Source organism: Solanum stenotomum, chromosome 6, assembly GCF_019186545.1.
Source record: "Solanum stenotomum isolate F172 chromosome 6, ASM1918654v1, whole genome shotgun sequence".
NCBI classification, from domain to species: Eukaryota; Viridiplantae; Streptophyta; class Magnoliopsida; order Solanales; family Solanaceae; genus Solanum; species Solanum stenotomum.
Genome location: NC_064287.1, coordinates 62,136,671 through 62,156,117, shown reverse-complemented (window position 1 = coordinate 62,156,117; position 19,447 = coordinate 62,136,671). Strand labels below are relative to the sequence as shown.

The following is a 19,447-nucleotide window of genomic DNA, read 5'->3' as shown; positions in this document are numbered from 1 at the left end:
TAATTAATGCAGTGAAAAGTTAATGTACAAAATTGTATGCATGTTGTACAAGAGTATTAATGCAGTGTTGGTCCTTTCCAACTCTCACTTCTAAATAAGGAGATAATTCATGTTCTAATTCACGTGAATAATCATAAATATTTTCAGTTGTTAATTTATTGTGAATTCTAGGACTTTTGACGCCATTTTCAAATAATATAAGATACCTCTTTTATTTTAATTAGCCAACCAAATTTCCATATATGATTTAAAAATATTTTCAGTTGCTAATTATTGTAATTTATAGTATTTGTTATGTAATTTTTAATAATACATTTTATTCTATTTATTTAAATTCATGTGACAATGATAGAATTTTAAGAATCAACTAAATTTTTTTAGAAAATTTAATTTCTTTCTACTATATTTTGTAGCTAAAATATAATAAATGAATTAATTAAATTTCAAAATGTTAAATTTTCAAGGAAGAAATAAAGTGGGAAAAAATTAAAAAGAAACTGTGAGGAACAAATAAAAGAAGGAAATGACAATTGTTAATGGGCAATTGGATAACAAAAATTAAAGAAGAATAGAAAAATGTGAAATAGGCAGAAAGAAAGGCCCACATTTTTGGGCTTGTACGTGTGACGCCTAACAAAAGGCTGCATACACGTGGCTAGGAAAGAAAAGAAAAGGAATAAAATGGGTCCAAAGTGAAGGTACAATTTATGTAACTTTTGGTACAATTTCGTGTTGCTTTGTTTGTCCTTTTGGTACAACTTGAACTGCTTTTGGTATCAGTTGTTAAAGTTGTGTTAGTCCCAACCCAATAGTACAACTTGAACTGCTTTTGATATCACTCCTTAAAGCTGTGTTGGTCCTTTCCAACTCTCACTTCTAAATAAGAGTAATGTATAGTGTTTTTTTTTTACACTATTAGGTTAAGTTGACCAATTATTACAATAGATAATTCTTTATATTAAATTTGATATTGTAATAAGGTGAGAACCTAGTTATGTAGATTTTTGTTTTATTATTGTATAAAAAAACTTCAAATCTTTTATTTATTAGTTTCGTTATATTTTGACCCTTTCTAGTACGTACTATAGTAAACAAATAAGTAAAATCAACCAGGATTGTGGTGGAGTGGTAGATGCATCTTTATTCTTAATCAAATGTCTGAGGTTCAGATCTTCGAGCGTTTTACGTTTTGGCACGGTTTCCAATGCAACTCAAAATTTAATCAGGGTACTGACACCGAGTGGGAAAAAGGCAAAAATAAGCAGAAAAGAACCATAAGAAACTTCCAAAATACCTTCACCCTTTCCATATATACCAAAGTAATAAGTTATGTCATTTTCCCAAAACCTTCCACTCCCCCAACTAATTCTAATTGATGTTAAAGTTAGGACTTTTTGAAAAGTTGTTTAACCTTTATTTGTTGGAAAGTAATATGATTTTTGAACTCTAATATTTGTAATTATACATATTTAGTGAATTTGTCAACGTAATATAAAGTTATTTAAGATAATGCAAAGTTCAAATCATAGTTATTGAGTTTATTCGAACCTTTTAAGTCTTTAACTATACATTGCACATCAGGAGAATAATAATTATGGTCCTCAAGTTATTGTCTTATTGCGATTTTGGTTCTTGTGTTATACGATTTAACATATTTGACCTTCAGTTAGTTAATATGTGTTATTTTAATCCCTAAAGTTAACAGATTTGAGGATTATTATCTAAAGCAACAATATATTTATTTTCGAATATCTTTTTACTTTTATTGACATCCAATTATTGAATTTCCGTGAACCTCCACACATGCAATGTTGGATCGATCCGTCGCATCCCTAGATATATAAAGTGTGAATATTGTAAAACTTTTAGCCTAATATAACTTTAATTTCATTGAAAGGTGCATGCATGAGATTAATGATTACTAAGTAGACAAGATACAAGAATCATGAAAATTTGGAAGATAACTTTGGATGAAGCATATTTCATTTAGGGGTGTAAATAAGTAGATTTAGTTATTGAAAAATCTAGAAGATTTAATCACCAAACTTAATTATAGCTTCCTTTGACTAGCTAGGATGTAAAGTTTGAAAATGCTATCTTTTAGAGGAAACATAGATTATTGAGGGGCCATTTTGGTTGGAGATTGATAAATTAATAAGTTATCCCCTGATTATAATGATTGGGTGTAGATATATAAAAATCATTGAATTTAGTCCAAATAAATTTTGGAGTAGAATCTAAATTAGTTGGGTCAAATAATCAATTGATTTTGATTTTATTAATTATATTTATTTTATGTTATGCATTTGGTGACATGATATCTTGTCTAATTCAAGATAAGCAAAATGATGTTACGTATTTAAATGATTTAACAATTTCTAGTTAAAGCAAAAATCAATTAAAAGCCACAAAAAACCCATAGCTCTCTAGAAACCTGCCGTCAAAAACGTAATTCATATTAATCGCCGGAATAATGGCCATGCTGGCCGTTGGCCAGTCTCCTCCGATGGAGGCTGGGCCAACTACGCAAGTGATAATAGAGGATCCTTTGAAGAAATCCTATGCGAATATATTAAAACCTCCTCAATCCCAATACAAACCTATTCCATTAAAACAAATTGCTTATCTACATGGGGAACCACAGATAGTGTGGGAAGAAGAAGAGGTGAATCAGATGATTATCAATGAAGATCTGCAGTATGCTGTAGTAGGAAAATTCTCGTATGGGTGGCCTGATATTCAAGATCTGAGGAAACTTNAAGAAATAGCAGGGGAAGGGGGAAAATACATTCACATAACATAGAGAAACATAAAAGGGATCCCAATATTTACATGCCCAGGGGAATAACAAACACATAATCCTAGTGACTAACAACAGATAAGTGATTAATCTTGCTAGCTGCCCTAGCTACAAATAGATGGGTTTTAGCGCCTACCACCACAACAATCCAGAGCAAAACATCAACAGTGATTCTATAGATATGATAGATTCTATGAGAGGCAAAGAACTAACGGAAGAAATGCCATTGGAGATGTACCTCGACCACCTGAAACACAGCGACAGTTGAACTCACCGGAGATGATAGACTGAGCCATTACCAACAACCAATGATGGAGCTTGAAGATAACCCAAAGGAGAAACAAGATGAAGTGTAGATTTCAGCTCAAGGGTAAACATCACACAATGAGGCAAAGACTAGAGGAGAGGAGTACTGTGTACTCATGGAAGTGTGCCTAAGTTTCTAGATAATTAGGAAACCTTCCTTTTTTGGACCAAGTTTTTGGGCCGATCTGTTTTGTACGAACTGGGTTACTTTGTTTTGTGCGGATCTTAATAAAATGGGTCTAGCTATGGACCTAAAATTTGTTTAAAAAAAAAAATAAAAATAAATTAAAAGCCACAAAGTGTCCAAAATGACATGTCTTAACCAATAACATACAACGTTATTACATAACTTTTGTGATAGATTTGATGAATTACATGACTTAGTTATAATTATACAAAGAGAGTTCATCTACACTTGAACTACCTACCCGTTCAACTATATATTGATATGGGTACTATATATCTCTCTTGGGTCAGTCAACATAGGTCTTCCCGGAGATCAACTAGAAACGATGAAGTAGTACTATCCAACATAATTTCCGTAGATCAAATACATCGCAAAGAGGATCATACCATTCGAAGTATATGTGCAGCCTTCCATCAGCAATAGGTATTAATTAGATAATCTTGTTCATCAAAATAAGGACAAATGAGAAAAACTCCTCTACTTTGTGCATTTCGTAGCGTTTAATAGGAACAATATCCAACAACTTAAAGTATTTAATAGGTCGCAGTACCCCAATTTCAGTTGTCTAAATTGAAAATATTTGGTAAGTTTAGGACGCCATTTATATATTCCGTCTTTTGAAAAGTTTCATGTTTTTTATGATGATCGAACATAACTTAACATCAAAAGGTAGTTTATAAGGTGAAGATTGTCCGAGTTCATATAAGTAAGTTATCCGTCCGATCCCAATCATTGTGGGACTTTAACCCACTTTATCACACTCGCCCAGTCTCAACTCTACTGAGAGTTCAAACATGGATGGACCCGACTCTGATACCATATAAAGATATGACATTTGAGTATAACTCAACCTCAAAAGCTAACTCATGAGGGAAGATTGCCGAAGTCCATATAAACAAACCACCTGTCCATTCTCCAACCAATGTAGGACTCTAACCTACTTTAACATTTAGAAAGGGATTAGGGGTCAATAATAAGAAAATTAAAACTTGATATTCATTTAGAGACCAGTATTACATCATATTAATTAAGCAATAAGTAAACATGAATACAACAACTATAACATATGCTAAGTTGTGATTTGTGAAAGCAGAAAGACTATTTCCAAAAGAAGACCCTCAGGTTGGGCTGTGTATAGCTAGCAATGAATGAACATCGATCCAAATACACAAATTTATGAAATATTGTCAAGGTTATGTTCTTCACGTTTGATGTTATACTCAGAGCTTTGTTGAACACTTCGCGTTAACACAGTATAAAGATCATTTTGTTCTCCCATTTGTAGTTGAATATCGTTTTCTTGATCAAGATCATGAGCCCAAGAACGTATATTATATTTAGTGAATCCTTCCAATGCATTCGCTACTTCTCTCATGGTAGGTCTTTCTTCACCTTTGATATTAACACCCCAACAATTTCACCACATTCTTGTGGTTAATCTGAGTTAGTATTACGACTTCATTTATAAACTCTTCTATTTGGTTTTGATTTCTTGATTGCAACTACGCGTTGATCTGGTAGAACACCTTTGTAAACTACACCATTTCCGCCTTCTCCAAGAATCTCATCTTCTGAGAAATTGTTTGTGGCTTGTTCAAGCTCTTCTATCGTAAACACTTTGTTTAAATTGGATGGCATTTGCTGTTTTAATAGCATACCACCATTTTTTTCGAAGAATTTCTCTCGTAATTTTAGAATTTTTCTTCTTTTTAAACTGAAATATATCCATGTAACACTAACCAGTATTGACAACAATCCAAGACCTAAACCTGCAATTGATCAATATAGTAGAATGTCAAAAATAAAAAAAATATTTGGATATTTGTTTTTTTGACAATGTTTCTTGGGATATTTGTTTTTGACAAAATCTCAGGGATTTTTACATAAATCACATAGTATTAAGAGTTAATTATATCATATCCATACTCTTTTTCAAATTACAAAACGTATCCAATATACATCACGTCCCAATTTCGAATACATCACTCAATATTCCAATACATCACGTCTTGATTTCGGATCGATACAATCGCATAAAATGATGTATCCGATGGATGCATCACGTAAAGTGATGTATCCAACCGATACATCATGACATATCCGAGGAGAGGGAGTAAGGATTTTTGTAATTTTTTCAAATGGTGGAAAAAATTTAAAAATATGATAAAATAAGTTGTGTATTTAGGTAATTTTTTCTTTATATTATTCATTCAAGTCATAAGGAGAAACATAGTGTGTACCGAGGAATTGTGTCTCAAAAGAGGGTTTTGTTTTTTGAGAAAGACTCAAATACGTCATCGAATTTTGAGAAAAGACCCATCGATATCATCCGTTAAAAATTTGGTTTATCTATGTCATTTCCATTTGAGAAAGGCTCATCCATGTCATTATCTCTGTTAATTGAAATGACATAGATAAGCCAAATTTTTAACTGATGACATAGATGTGCCTTTTCTCAAAGTTTGATGACATATTTAAACTTTTTCCGTTTGAAAAAATGATTTAATTAGTGACGTGGCCAAATCATAATTGACCACGCATAAAAAATAATTTTGCAAAATTAGAACTGTTTTCCGTTAACAAATAATGGCATGAATGAACCTTTTTCTCAAATAGAAATGACATAGATGAACCAAACGTTTAACCGATGACATATATGAATCTTTTCTCAAAGTTTGATGACATATTTGAGTTTTTTCCTATGTTAAAGATAGTTTATGTTGAATATATAAGTTTGGAGAGTCTCCTCTCCACATGTACTGGTAATTGTAAAATCTCCCTATTATAGTGGTATGCTTATTGACTAAGATAATTAAAGACTAAAACTAACTAAATCATTTTGAGCTTGGTTCTATAATTTCTAACTACATTATAATCATCTAATGTTTATATTTTTTATGTCTATGGTTTGATAAATTGAAACTTCATGCCATTGTAATTGTGTTTACATACCAAGAGATATGTTGTGAACCGAGCTGGATCCGTAAGGGCCTATGGGCTAGAATTGGTGAAGGAGACTGATTTAGTTGGAATTATTGGTCCGAGTAAAATGTTGGAGAGTTTTGTATGGGATCCATGCCCAATTAACATTTGGTTAAAAGGCAGAATGAGTTGGAAAGAAGGGTTATGCATATTGAAGAAAATGGTTGTTATCTCCTCTCCTTCTTCTAGAGTCTAAGCTTCTCATCTCCTTTCTTGTCGCTATCTTAGTTACTTGTTATTTCAGTATTCTTATTGTAATTCAGTAGTTTAAGTATTGCAATTACGAATCTAAAGTTGTAATCGCATTCCAATTCTCTTATTAATATAGTGAGAAATTCAGATTTGTTACAAGATAACTTTAAGATGGGGAAATCATGCTCCTTCTGGCAACCACGTCCCTTCTTTCCATAGCCAAAATATCCCTTCGGACACGAACACTCAAACCCTCCTGGAGTGTTTTTGTAAATTCCATCACAAGGGCTCGTTGCACACTCATCGATATCTGTTACAAGAACGCTCAAATTAGTTCATTAGAAAGTTAATGTACCTTTGACAGCTTAAGTTTTTAGATGAGATAGTCACATAGTTCAACATGGTAACAGAGCAGACAAAAATCCTGAAAGCATGCACATGCTTGACTCTTTCTAACAGCTTAAACTTTTAGATAAGATGGTCACACAAACCTTGACAACCTGGACTAAGATAAGGATTTCCACCATATCCTTCCTCACAAATGCAACGATAACCTCCACGTCCACTTTCAGAATCAACACATAGACTATGTTCCATACATGAATAAGTTGTTGAGTTTCTTACCACACTGCAATTTTTAGTCCCAATTGCCCAGTCAATCACAATAGGAACGTCATTCACTATTCTGTTCACAAAGTTTGGGTCCATGAAGTCTGATGTACCCCTAAATGTGAACTTTTCATGATCGCCAAGGAACGCGTAGCTACAAGGGTTAAAGGACCATACATTAGTGTGGTTTCCGGGGCTATTTACAAAACCTAAATAAATCGTCAACCCCTTAGGGATCGCGGCTTGACAACAACCAATCCCGGAACATGTCCCATTATTGCTCACATCCTGACCTCTTGAACAAGTTGTCATACAACCAGTGCTGAAATTCTTCCCTTCATATAACGAAAAACCAAAAACCATAGCCAAATCATCACATCCTCTAAGAANACAAGAAGCATAAAGGCAAGAAAAGCCATCTTGTTATACTTTAGGTTTAGCTAGTCTTTATTTGAAGTGATATAGCTATTTTCCCTCATCACACACATATATATAGACGGATAATATTCCCTCTGTATCAAAAAGAATGATGACCTAGTTTGACTTGACACAGAGTTTAAGAAAAATAAAGAAGATTTTTTCAATCTTGTGGTTCTAGATTAAAGTTATGTCAAATGTATCAAAATATTTTTTAATCGCGTGGCTTTAATTAAATATGTCAGGTTGAAAGTTGAAAATAAAGTGTTGCCAAAAAAAGGAAGAAGTTATTCTTTTTTAAACAAACTAAAAATGAAAGTAATTAGTCTTTTTTTTAAAACGAAGGGAGAATATATATTTTGGAAATCCACTTGAAATTGTTATAGAAGGTATCAAATTTCTTGTGATCATGTTAGATAGTTCTTTTGAATTCCTAAGCTTTAAAATAGTATTAAGGTGTTGAAGACCCCTCGATAGCGATGGTGTTTGGCCGGTTACATAGTTTGAGAGAAAGCCAGGCTCTCGAAACATATAACCCACAGGCGGAGCTAAGTGGGGGTTTGTGGGTTCGGACGAACTCAGTAACTTTTTCGTAGATCTTGTATTTGTATTAGAAAATTAATTAAATATATATGTATATTAATTTGTGAACCCCTAGCAAAATGGATTGACGGTTCTAAAGGAAATTTAGAACCCTCAAACTCTTAATCCTAGCTCCGCCTCTGTTATAACCTGAAACATTCATAAAAACATTTTTATGTGGCTACAAAATCATGGCATTATGTATAAAATGAGGAGTTTGAAGTTTAAATATTTTTAAATAGAGAGAGATGTAATAAAAACAAGAGTTTATGGTTAAAAAAAGAAATGCATTTGAGCTATCATTTTTTTCACGAGTTTCATACCTCAACTATCCATTTTTAACTTTCATCTAGCTAAACTATCACTCCCTTTATATTAAAAACACATCTCGATTCTAAGTTGGCCAAATATTATTCCCACTCAACAACAAGTGCATGTAGGCCAACTCAATATCGAGGTCTGTTTTAATACAAGGGAGTAATACTTTAGATAGATAAATAGAACAATTGACAGTTAAGGTGTGAAATTTAAATTATTTTATTTTTGTTAGATTCTAAAAATAATACAAGTGGGAACTATAGATATATTTGTACTAAAGTCTAATTCTTGAAAATAAAAAGGATAGTATTAGAAATATATAAAAAAAATTATTTTTTTTTGGATATTTCTTGTTGAGAATTAAAGAATCAACAACTTGTGTGTTAAACTTAAAAAAATAAGAAGTCGTGCTTTGCATATCAAGTAGATGCCTCACTGTTCATGGCCTAGTGGACACTAAAATATATATAGTTTCCAAAAGACTTTGATGGCAATCAATATAATATTTTTTAAATATTGTTGATTTTAGATAAGATTTTATTAATTTTAATTTTTAAAAAGTCCATTCAGTTGAGGCACCTAAAATATTAAGCAAGTTAAATATTACTATATATATTTTGAATTTAAAAATATTCTTTCCTTTACTATAATTTTATAATTGCTAAAAAGATAGGGGCCCTTAAAGTTGGGGTCTAAGACACCTCCCTTATTTTCTACCATTTAGAATCGGCCCTACAATTTGCCCTTAAAAACTAAGATTTTTTATTCATGGAATCTAAACTATAACGTATTTTGGATAATAATATATAAATAATCTTTTATTATAAATATGGAATTGAGCCAAAGGTACTGAATTCTACTAAACTCGTAATTTAGGCTAACTTTACCATTGTTTCAAAGTGCCTATCTGTTATAAATAATGATGTTATTAGTGAAGAATTCTGATTTGGTTGAAGTAGCTATTGGAAAACATATATATATATATATATATATATATATAACAAGAACAGAAAAAATATACGAAGAACAGAAAGACGAAGATTTGATAATATAAACAATGAATTAAAAGAATTAAGGATTTGAAATGTGCAAAACTAGAACAATATTTTCTCCCTCTCTTCTGTGAGATTGTACGTAAATAAATTTAATGGATATTTGATTTTTTGCACCAAGCAAACAATAAAGAAATTTTATTGAAAAGCAAGAATTTGAACTTAATATTTTTTGGGCAGAAGGTTGGAGAAGAATTTTTCTTTTGAAAAATATTGAAAATAAACATTTTCGGTAAAAGTTATATTAGAAATTACAAGAAATTGAATTTAAATAATTGAGTGATAACCAAAGAAGGAAAGGAACACATTTTTTCATTCAAAAGACATTTCTTCATCGAAAATTATTATTACTTCATCAATTTTATTTAAAACAAAATTCCAATACTACCTCATTGTGAAGTCAAATTTTTTTTAATTTTTTTTTATTTTGAAGTCAATTCATTAGGAAATAGAACTTGAAATTTATGGACTAAAATATGTCATTGACATTTATGCATTTATATAAAATTATGTCATTGATAGTGATATGATAAATTTAAAATTAAATTGTGTTTAAATATAAAAATTACATAATTTTTTTTTTTTTAACAAATTGTCTATACTTGCACACTTGAAAATTGGGGCTTTTTTTCATCCTCATAGTCAAAGGTGAATTGAGAACTTAAATTTAATAGATTTGACCTATAACATTCTTAGAACTAAGTTAAACTCATTGATTATACTTATACATATACTTATTTCTTCCGCAAAAACTTGGCCAAACACATTTTGTTTCTAAAACAAATGGTTTCTTTATAAATATAACATTTCAGAAGTTTCGACCAAACAAGCTATATACACTATATAACAAAAATAAGTTTCAATGACAATAAATATACACATTAACAAAAAGTGCTAAAGTCTTTATCGGTATTAGTTAATTACAGAAACTATAGCTACAGAGCCTTTTATGTTTATTATGTTTGCTATTTTTGAAGTTTTCTCAATTTAAAATGCGAAAATTGTATATAATAGCAAACTATTAATTCAAATTAAATGCTATAACCATAGTTTGATTTAATTGTACTCCATAGCAAACTGTTGCTATTTCGCCTCTCACCCCGGTGAATCTCGTTGGGCAGTCTCCCTCGCCTCTCTCGCTTTTATACAAACACAAATGTATAAAATGTGTTTGTGTTTGTATTAAAGCGAGAGAAAATTGTATAAATACATATATTTTCGTTCCCCTCTCTCCACTCTCCCAGATCTCGCTAGCCACTCTCACTCGCCTCTCTCACTTTATACAAACACAAATGTATACATTGCGTTTGTGTTTGTATAAAGTGAGGGAAAATTGTATATACAAATGAATATATTTTCGTCCTATGCACTTATGATTATACAATTACGATCTTCCCCTATCCAGTTTTCTTTTGTCTTTCTCTCTTTCTCGCTTTATACAAACACAGATTATACAATTGATGCTTTTATATATGTATACCGAAACAAATTATACAATTGATTTCTTTTGTATATGTATAGCGAAATATACATATTAATAGCCATAGCAAACTTAAAGTTTGCTATGAAACACAATTATGCAAACTATAGCTATAACATACAAATATGATTTTTATGTTTGCTATATGTGAAAGTTGTTCATTTAAAATTTGAGCACAAAATAAATAAAAAATTAAAAAAGAAACCAGCCCAGCCCATGAAATAGCCCATTAGGGCTATTTTACCATGCAAATTAATTATAAAGGCATGCAATTGCAAAGCGTTATGAACTTTGTTTCGATAAACACAGAAATTGGTTAGTTATTCGGATTTTATAATTAAATACCTTATAAATTTTTGTATTTTATTTTTATTTTTAATTCTATTATTAAATTGGGGATCAGAGAACTGGAATTAGTCACTATTAAATTCTGTTTTAGGATTTGTTATAATCAAATTTCCGATTATAATTCTAGTTTAATTTTCATATGTGATCTCATATGCTTTATTTGGGTGGTGTGTAGATGTGATAGGTAGTGTAAGGTTGCATCAGATTTCACTGAATATGTTATTGTTGTTGAATTTAATGTGATCTCTTATCGGAAGAGTACTTCTTTATTGATTGAATGCATTATGTGAAAATTAGATGAACGATGTCAAATTCAAATGATGCATGCTAATTTTAACTTCATTTTAGCTAATATACTATTAGTGCAAAGCATACATTATAATGAAACAATGAAACATTATTTTTAGGTATAAATAGTAGATGTTGAACTTGCTTAGCCTTTCCTTAACATCAAAGAGGAATCAAACCTCTTCTAGTTTTGTAATAACTCTAATCCATTTGATGCTCACCCTTCTTCGTGTGTTACTTTTTTTATATTCAATTTTTTCTTAGTGAAAATCCTGACTCCGTCTCCAACAACCATTCAAACAATTTGAGTGAAAACCTTCATCAAGCTATATTGCTCGGACTCTTCAAAGATGTCGTTAGGGTCAGGTGCATGTCAGATCCTCCAAAAGTAGTGCATATTTGGAGAATCCGACACAAGTTTGGCAACAATGCAACACTTTTGAAGAGTCCAAGTAGCATAGGCTAAAAAGGACCAACTGTCAAGTGCTCTCTGTTTTCTCTGTTTTTGCTTATATTTTTGAGTTTTATGTAGGGAAGATGCCTTGTGAAATATGTGGTTTGTCAGCAAGGAATAAATTATGTGAAGGATGTGTTAATGGAGCTAAAGCCATACATGCCTTATTAACCAGTACCAAGTCTGATAATAACAGTCCAAATACAAGAGGACCTGTCAACAATTCTACAAATCATGCAGCTAATACTTCTTCATCCAACTTATCTATTAGTAAGGCATGTATATGATCTCTTTCTTTTGATTAATTAATTTGATCTTTACTTCTAGATATTATGAAACAAATTCAGATTGAGAAGCGTGTGAATGTATGGCCTAGTGGTCAATGAAGGTGTTGAGAACTATGAGGTCTTAGGTTCAATTTCCTGGCCAGAGAACTAGAGTGATATTCTGAGTGTATAGCTTAGTGGTCAATGAAAGAGTTGAGAACCATGGGGTCTTAGGTTTAATTTCCATCGGAGGCCAAAAAACTAGGGTGATTTTCTGAGTGTATAGCCTAGTGGTCAATGAAAGGGTTGAGAACCGTGATGTCTTAGGTTCAATTTCCAGCGGAGGCCAGAGAACTAGGGTGATTTCCCGAGTATATGACCTATTGGTCAATGAAAAGATTGAGAACCATGAGGTCTTAGGTTTAATTTCCAGCGGAGCCAAAGAACTAGGGTGATTTCCCGAGTGTATAGCCTAGTGGTCAATGAAAGGGTTGAGAACCGTGAAGTCTTAGGTTCAATTTCCAGAGGAAGCCAGAGAACTAGGGTGATTTCCCGAGTATATGACCTACTGGTTAATGAAAAGGTTGAGAACCATGAGGTCTTAAGTTTAATTTCCAGCGGAGCCAAAGAACTAGGGTGATTTCCCGAGTGTATAGCCTAGTGGTCAATGAAAAGGTTGAGAACCATGAGGTCTTAGGTTTAATTTCCAGTGGAGGCCAAAGATCTAGGGTGATTTCCCGAGTGTATAACCTAGTGGTCAATGAAAAGGTTGAGAACCATAAGGTCTTAAGTCAATTTCCAGCGGAGGCCACAGAACTAGGGTGATTTCCTGAGTGTATAGCCTAGTGGTCAATGAAAGGGTTAGGAACCTCGAGGTCTTAGGTTTAGTTTACAGCAGAGGCCAAAGAAATAGGGTGATTTCTCCAGTGTATAGCCTAGTGGTCTATGAAAAGGTTAAGAACCATAAGGTCATGAGGTTCAATTTCCAGCGGAATCCAGAGAGCTAGGGTGATTTCCCGAGTGTATAACCTAGTGGCCAATGAAAGGGTTGAGAACAATGAGGTCTGAGGTTCAATTTCCAGCGGAGGCCAGAGAACTAGGGTGATTTCCCTAGTGTATAACCTAGTGGTCAATGAAAATGTTGAGAACCATGAAGTCTTACGTTCAATTTCCAGCGGAGGCCAGAGAACTAGGGTTATTTCTCGAGTGTATAGCCTAGTGGTCAATGAAAGGATTGAGAACTATGAGGTCTAGGTTTAATTTCCAACGGAGGCCAACGAACTAGGTGATTTCTTCCCTTCTGTCCAAAGCCTTATTGGATAAAGTTATTCGGTATTTGTGCTAGTGGATAGGTGACAGGTGTCCCATGGTATTAGTCAAGATGCGTGCAAGTTGTTTCTTTCCATCTATCCAAAGTTGTCTTATCCAAGTCTTGGTGAACAGAGTTACTTGGAACCTGAGAGGTAGCAAGTGTCCCATTAAATCTCGAAACTATACTCAATGTCATTCACAATACTAGTGCAAAATTGTGATAATTTCTATTAAAACTGATTGCCTCATTTGAGTCGATAGCAATTTCTAGAGAGACGAATCCATAGAAAAAAAAGTCATTTTTTGGAAAACATTTTACAACATACCAAACGTGTAGAGAAATTTGAAGTTGCTTATAATTGATTGTTCCACAGGGATTTACACTTGCCTTGCGACGAGCGAGTGAAATGAAGGAGAAGGTTAGCTATCTCAGTAGTTGTCTTAATGCATTTAAAGGTCAAGTTCATAAAGATATTCTTGTTAAACCTGGAAACAATGGCCCCTCAATAGCAGCACACAAGTCTCTTCTGGTATGTAGCCATCTTTAATTTTCTCTATATTTTCCATTTTGTTATAATGTTTGTATCAACATATACTACCAAAAACAATATCAGAAATTAGCGACAGAGAACTTCTATAGCTAAGGGTGGCGGTGTGTGTTAGGTATAAAGGAAAGTGTTTTCCACGAAAAAAGTTTTTTTATGGGAAATATGTGATTTTCTTACTTATTTTATGGTTTGTGTGGTAGGTAAACAAAAATAGTCTCAAGAACATTAAAATATAAAAAGGCAAACACTATGAGAGTGTTCTACCTTTGAGGAGGAGGTCAGGTCTACGTACACTTTATCCTCCCCAGACGCCACTTTGTGGGATTACACTGGGTATGTTGTCATTGTAAACACTATGAGAGTGGAGGTGAGATTGGTGGGGGTGGAGGGAGTGGGAGTACTGAGGTTAGGTTGAGAGTTGGAGATGGGGGGAGACCATCAGCATAAAACGTCACTTATGGAACTTATTTTCCTTATGTCAAAGAGGCCTTTCCTGATTTTTAAGGAACTTGTATTTCCGAAAACAAAATAATTCAAAACATTTGATCAACCAAACATCAAAAAATTGGAAAGCATTTTTGAGAAAATATTTTCCTCTATACCAAGCACACCCTAGCTAAAGAGCAAAAATTCATCGGTTATTCTATTTGATGTTAATGACCATATGCTGTTGTGATCCAACAGTCAGCAAATTCTGTTATTTTCAAGTTCATGTTGGATTCGGATGCGTGCAAAGCTCCCCCGGGTCACACAATAACACTGGCAGAGCTGAGCTACGTGGAGCTGCATGCTCTCCTTGAGTTTCTTTATCGCGGAGAATTGCCTAAAGAGAAATTGGAAAAACATGTCTACACATTGTCAATTGCAGCAGACAAGTATGAAATCAAACTCTTGCAGAAATACTGTGAGCACCACATGTTAGGATCTTTGAACACATCGAATGCTCTTGAGCTTTTGGAGATTTCGGAGACATATAAATCTTACTCACATTTGAAGGTGGAGGCCATGATCTTCATCATTAAGAACGTCGAGGGCATTGTCTTCACACCTAAATTTGATGCATTTGCAGTCGAGAATCCTCATTTAGCCGTTCAGATTACAAGAGCTTCTGTCGTCACTAACAAAAATAAGAAACATAAAGTTTGACCTATGCATATGATATATGTGTTGAGAACAATGAGATCTCTCTTGTTCAAATCCCTCCGGAGGCAAAAACACTGGTGATTTTTTCTCATCTGTCTAAGCCTTGGTGGATAGAGTTACCCGATACTTGAAATTGTTGAGGTGTGTGCAAGTTGCCCCGGGCGTGGTGAGCTTTAGGATCCAATGTACAATAAGGTATGCCATGTCTTGATAGGAGAGAACTAAGAAACAGAACACAGATCTCAATATATATTGATGTGAAATTGTTTTATTGCTATCGATGACTGTGTGTTTCATTGATTTAAAAAATTTGTATTCATTGATATATGTTGGACATTTTCTGGTTTTACATATACGAACGAACTCATCTACGAAAAAAGAATTGAAGAAGGGAAAAATCGAATTGACAAGCTATAAACTATGTCCTATTTCCACTCATATTGTAGATATTAGTAGCAATTGTTACAAAGCTAGTCACAACTGCTTGAACAATCATGATCACTGCAATGATCTTATCTTTTCTTGAAGATATACCGTGAACATCTCTGCGAAACAGGAAAAATCAATATGTTAGCATAAAAAAGAACGAAAATAACTTTAAAAACGCGAGAGAGGAGTAAATACGAGTGAGAGAAAGACAGATACCTCAGGGCGATTGCACCTGGAAATATGAAGGCAATGCAAACACCTGTTGTTGTTCCCATGAACTGGAAAATGTACCATATAGATGGGATAAAAATGGCTGCTACATATGAGAAGGCTAACAAGACTAAACTAAGACACACAAATCGTTTGGTGTCAGTTGCCAAAAAGGGCTTCTTTGGGAATACGAGTTCGTCTAGATTGGCTCTCAGGGAGAAGTTCAAGAGGGGAAACACCAGCATTAGGTGAAATGCATAGCTCAGACGAACTACAACGTTTAGCTTTGAACTTATCGCTGAAGTACCAGATGATTTGTCGAAATTTACAAGTATGTCTGGCATGATTGAATCCCCGAATAGAAGGTACCCGAAAATCCCAATTGAAAAATAGATAGCTGCACATAGTACTAGTGAAATCTTGACAGCAGAAGACATAGCTGCAGGCTTTCCCAGCTCAGTTGCAATCGGATGAACTGCAAACAAGTTATAACGTCACGTTCATCAAAGAATTCAGGCATAAAACATAAACAAACACTCAAACTTGACCTCAACTGACAAGTAACTTAAGTACTACAACTTTGACAGTGCACGTCTAGACACTTCAACTTAGTCTCAACTGACAACTAAACACTCCAACTCATCCCCACTGTGCCTCGTGGTCTGTGGCCAATGTCACATAAATTAGTCATTGGTGTCTAGATGATTATTTTGTAAGTCGGAGTGTTCAACTGACACAGTGGAGACGAGTTGAGGTGTCTAGATATGCATATATACTCAAAGTTGGAGTATTTATTCACTTGAGGCCAAGTTTGTATGTCTGTTTACGTATTACGCCTTGAAATACTAAACAAGAATCGAAAAGATCAATATCGGATTCTTACCATTGAAGTGAAATGTAAATGCTGTAACAATGACAGGAACAGCAGTAAAAAGGTTAAAAAAAGATGTTTCATCATCCATCTTAGGTAACATTCTTGGACTTACTGTTTGCCCTTTTAGTATTGCTGTGATTGCCATAACTGAACATATGACAACAAATACAATTGCTAGCAGAACAGCTAATGCTGAACTCAACCACAATGATTCTACAATCAATCACAAGCCACATAAAAAAATGTCAGCAATAATATTTTCACTAATTTTGTAGAAATTTTTGTCAAGAAAAAGGTAGTATTTACTGACCAATACGTCGATAGAGGACGAGAGGGAGCATAACAAACAAGACAATGAAGAGGATCGCGAAATTACGCGAGTTCCACCAGTGAATCCCAAACCATTCTTGTAGAACACCAAGATGTTCTCCTTGTCCAGAAAGAACATCTCCTACTCATAGAAAATAACATATTTTCAAATATTGTTTTTTACTTTGAAAACAAAAGCTACTTTTTTTTTTCATATAATGAAAACATGGTCAAACGCCCACTAATAATTGCTTTCTTTTTTAGTTTAATATGATTTTAGTATGAAAACAAAAAGAAAGAAAAAAAGTAAATTTTCTCTAAAAGTTGAAGAAAAGCTTGATAATGACTTGCATCAGACAAAGCATGTGACACAGAGGCAGAGCCAAGATTAAGAGTCTGGGGGTTCTAAATTTCTTTTTTTAAAAAAAGAGAGGAGGTTCGGAGCTACAACTCTAGCGTGAAAAACATTTCCACGGTATGTTCCTTACCACTTAACCGTCAATCAATTTTGTTAAGGGTTCACAAGTTAATATACATATATATATATTTATTTATTTAATTTTCTTATACAAATACAAGATTTACAGAAAAGCTGTTGGATTCGTCTGAACCTAGCTCCGCCTTTGGACACACATTTACAAGAATTAGCAAGGGACAACTTCTGTCACTAAACAATAAAAATCTGTCAATAGTCCTAGTTAACAAAGGATTAAAAACTAATCATCAAAAAAATCATGTTAGCTACGAGCTACTTAACAACAAATCAACGACAAAATTCATAGCTAATTATCACGTACACTTACCAATAATAATAAGGTACATGATCAAGCAACCAAGATTTGTTATCATGATACATATTTGAACTGCAACAGAACCAATTTTCCCAAATGACTCATTCATCAATGCAGCATAAGTTTTCGATTCGCCTCTATACGTGAACCTCAACATGAACTCTACTGATATGTCAACCAAAAGAGCAACCAAAATAATCAAAACAAAACCTGGGATTACACCTAAAACCTTAAGAGTTGCTGGAACAGACATAATCCCAGCACCAATTATACTCGTCGATACGTTGAACACTGCCCTCAAAATCAGCTGCTGATTTTCCCTTGTAAACAGAGTTTGTTCTGTTTTTGGTAACAGGGGAATTTCAGCACCATTTTTGGCTAGAGCCATGTTTTTATTATTGTTGTTTTTATGTTTTACATATTATGGTTTTTTAAAGCATGTATAAGAGTAACAATAATTGACTAATTTGGTGAATTTACAAAAAGGGTGTTTGTGGCAACAAGGATTTGTATCATTTTTAGTCCCTAGGTTATTTATGAATTCTGATTTTAGTCCTTATGATATCTGATTAAGCATATTTGAGCTTTTAATTAGTTGAAATGTGCACTTTTGATCCATTTGTTTGTGAATATCAATTGTTCCATCTATGTAGTTACTCGTGTGTTATGTTAAGTCTGTATTGCTCGATCTGTTGAGGCTAGCTTGACTTTAGCGAGAGAAAAAAAAAAGAATAAGAAAGGAGTGTAGCAACCAAAAAGAGAAATTTCACTACTATTTACTAGCTATTAATTCAAGGGAAGTTCGTTTTACTGCAATACGAGCATATTTTGTCTTGCTTTCTGATTCAATTTCGATACTGGGATGAGCTAACTCCAAAAGAACCTGTCCACACTTCAATCCCAGGCGAGTTAACTTGTATTGTTACTCCATACTTGAGACTTGAGAGTAACATAGTTCTAAAAATAGCGCATATACAATATTATCTTACCTAAAAGGATCAACAACGTCACACATTTCAATTAATTGAAGGTTGAATATATTAAATGAAATATTATAAGGATTAAAATTATAATTTATTAATAATTGAGGGATGACAAAGTTATAATTCATGGGAACAAATTAAATAAATGATTAGTGATAATGAGGGTTAAAGTTGAAAATATAATGTGAGGATGACATATTTTTAGTTTGAATAATTGAAGGGTGCACATGGACCCAGCAATAGGGACAGATTAGGAAGACTAAATGAACGTGGACGCAAATACGGCATAAATGGTCTTCTTACTCGTAAACGACAGCTAATGGTGACTATGTATATATATTATCACATTTATATTATCAGTGTAATTTAGTATGTTATAATAAATAATTTTGCTTATTTTGAAGTTAGTAATCTTCCCTTTATATTATTTATGGATAGTTATTTATAGTGAGAATTCATCGTAAATTGATTAGCTTTGATACTAACTATCAACACATTGTAACCTATTTTTTAAAAAATAATAATTTTTTAATCGATAATGTGATCAACCTCACGTAGGCAGAGTTAA

At 33.2% G+C, this 19,447-nt stretch overlaps 3 protein-coding genes across 3 annotated transcripts; 1 reads left to right on the top strand and 2 right to left on the bottom strand.

Annotated features, from left to right (window-relative positions):
* Positions 1–4,751: 4,751 nt before the first annotated feature.
* LOC125869018 (wall-associated receptor kinase 2-like) lies at positions 4,752–7,439 on the bottom strand. Its single transcript, XM_049549575.1, has 4 exons — positions 6,959–7,439; positions 6,625–6,777; positions 5,034–5,062; positions 4,752–4,934 (listed from the first exon to the last, which is right to left on the bottom strand). The coding sequence occupies exons 1-4, from the start codon at positions 7,437–7,439 to the stop codon at positions 4,752–4,754; spliced, it is 846 nt and encodes a 281-aa protein (XP_049405532.1).
* Positions 7,440–13,970: 6,531 nt separating this feature from the next.
* LOC125866709 (BTB/POZ domain-containing protein At3g56230-like) lies at positions 13,971–15,524 on the top strand. The gene is made up of 2 exons (XM_049547033.1): positions 13,971–14,122; positions 14,825–15,524. Exons 1-2 carry the CDS (start codon positions 14,000–14,002, stop codon positions 15,284–15,286), a joined length of 585 nt encoding a protein of 194 aa, XP_049402990.1. The 5' UTR covers positions 13,971–13,999; the 3' UTR covers positions 15,287–15,524.
* Positions 15,525–15,686: 162 nt separating this feature from the next.
* LOC125866706 (amino acid transporter AVT6C) lies at positions 15,687–18,328 on the bottom strand. The gene is made up of 5 exons (XM_049547029.1): positions 17,909–18,328; positions 17,107–17,247; positions 16,806–17,009; positions 15,929–16,397; positions 15,687–15,828 (listed from the first exon to the last, which is right to left on the bottom strand). The coding sequence occupies exons 1-5, from the start codon at positions 18,282–18,284 to the stop codon at positions 15,702–15,704; spliced, it is 1,317 nt and encodes a 438-aa protein (XP_049402986.1). The 5' UTR covers positions 18,285–18,328; the 3' UTR covers positions 15,687–15,701.
* Between the last annotated feature and the right edge of the window lie 1,119 nt (positions 18,329–19,447).

What these genes read in the sequence shown, in the direction of transcription:
- LOC125866706 (XM_049547029.1), bottom strand. Translation starts at nt 18,284, where the DNA reads ATGGCTCTAGCCAAAAATGGTGCTGAAATTCCCCTGTTACCAAAAACA. An exon ending in ATTTACATTTCACTTCAATG is followed by an intron (nt 16,398 to 16,805) that starts GTAAGAATCCGA and finishes ACTTGTTTGCAG; the next exon opens with TTCATCCGATTGCAACTGAG. An exon ending in CCAGGTGCAATCGCCCTGAG is followed by an intron (nt 15,829 to 15,928) that starts GTATCTGTCTTT and finishes CCTGTTTCGCAG; the next exon opens with AGATGTTCACGGTATATCTT.
- LOC125869018 (XM_049549575.1), bottom strand. Translation starts at nt 7,439, where the DNA reads ATGGTTTTTGGTTTTTCGTTATATGAAGGGAAGAATTTCAGCACTGGT. An exon ending in CCCCATCTTAAAGTTATCTT is followed by an intron (nt 5,063 to 6,624) that starts GTAACAAATCTG and finishes GATCAATTGCAG; the next exon opens with GTTTAGGTCTTGGATTGTTG. An exon ending in TTGGATTGTTGTCAATACTG is followed by an intron (nt 4,935 to 5,033) that starts GTTAGTGTTACA and finishes CTATTAAAACAG; the next exon opens with CAAATGCCATCCAATTTAAA.
- LOC125866709 (XM_049547033.1), top strand. Translation starts at nt 14,000, where the DNA reads ATGAAGGAGAAGGTTAGCTATCTCAGTAGTTGTCTTAATGCATTTAAA. An exon ending in CAGCACACAAGTCTCTTCTG is followed by an intron (nt 14,123 to 14,824) that starts GTATGTAGCCAT and finishes GTGATCCAACAG; the next exon opens with TCAGCAAATTCTGTTATTTT.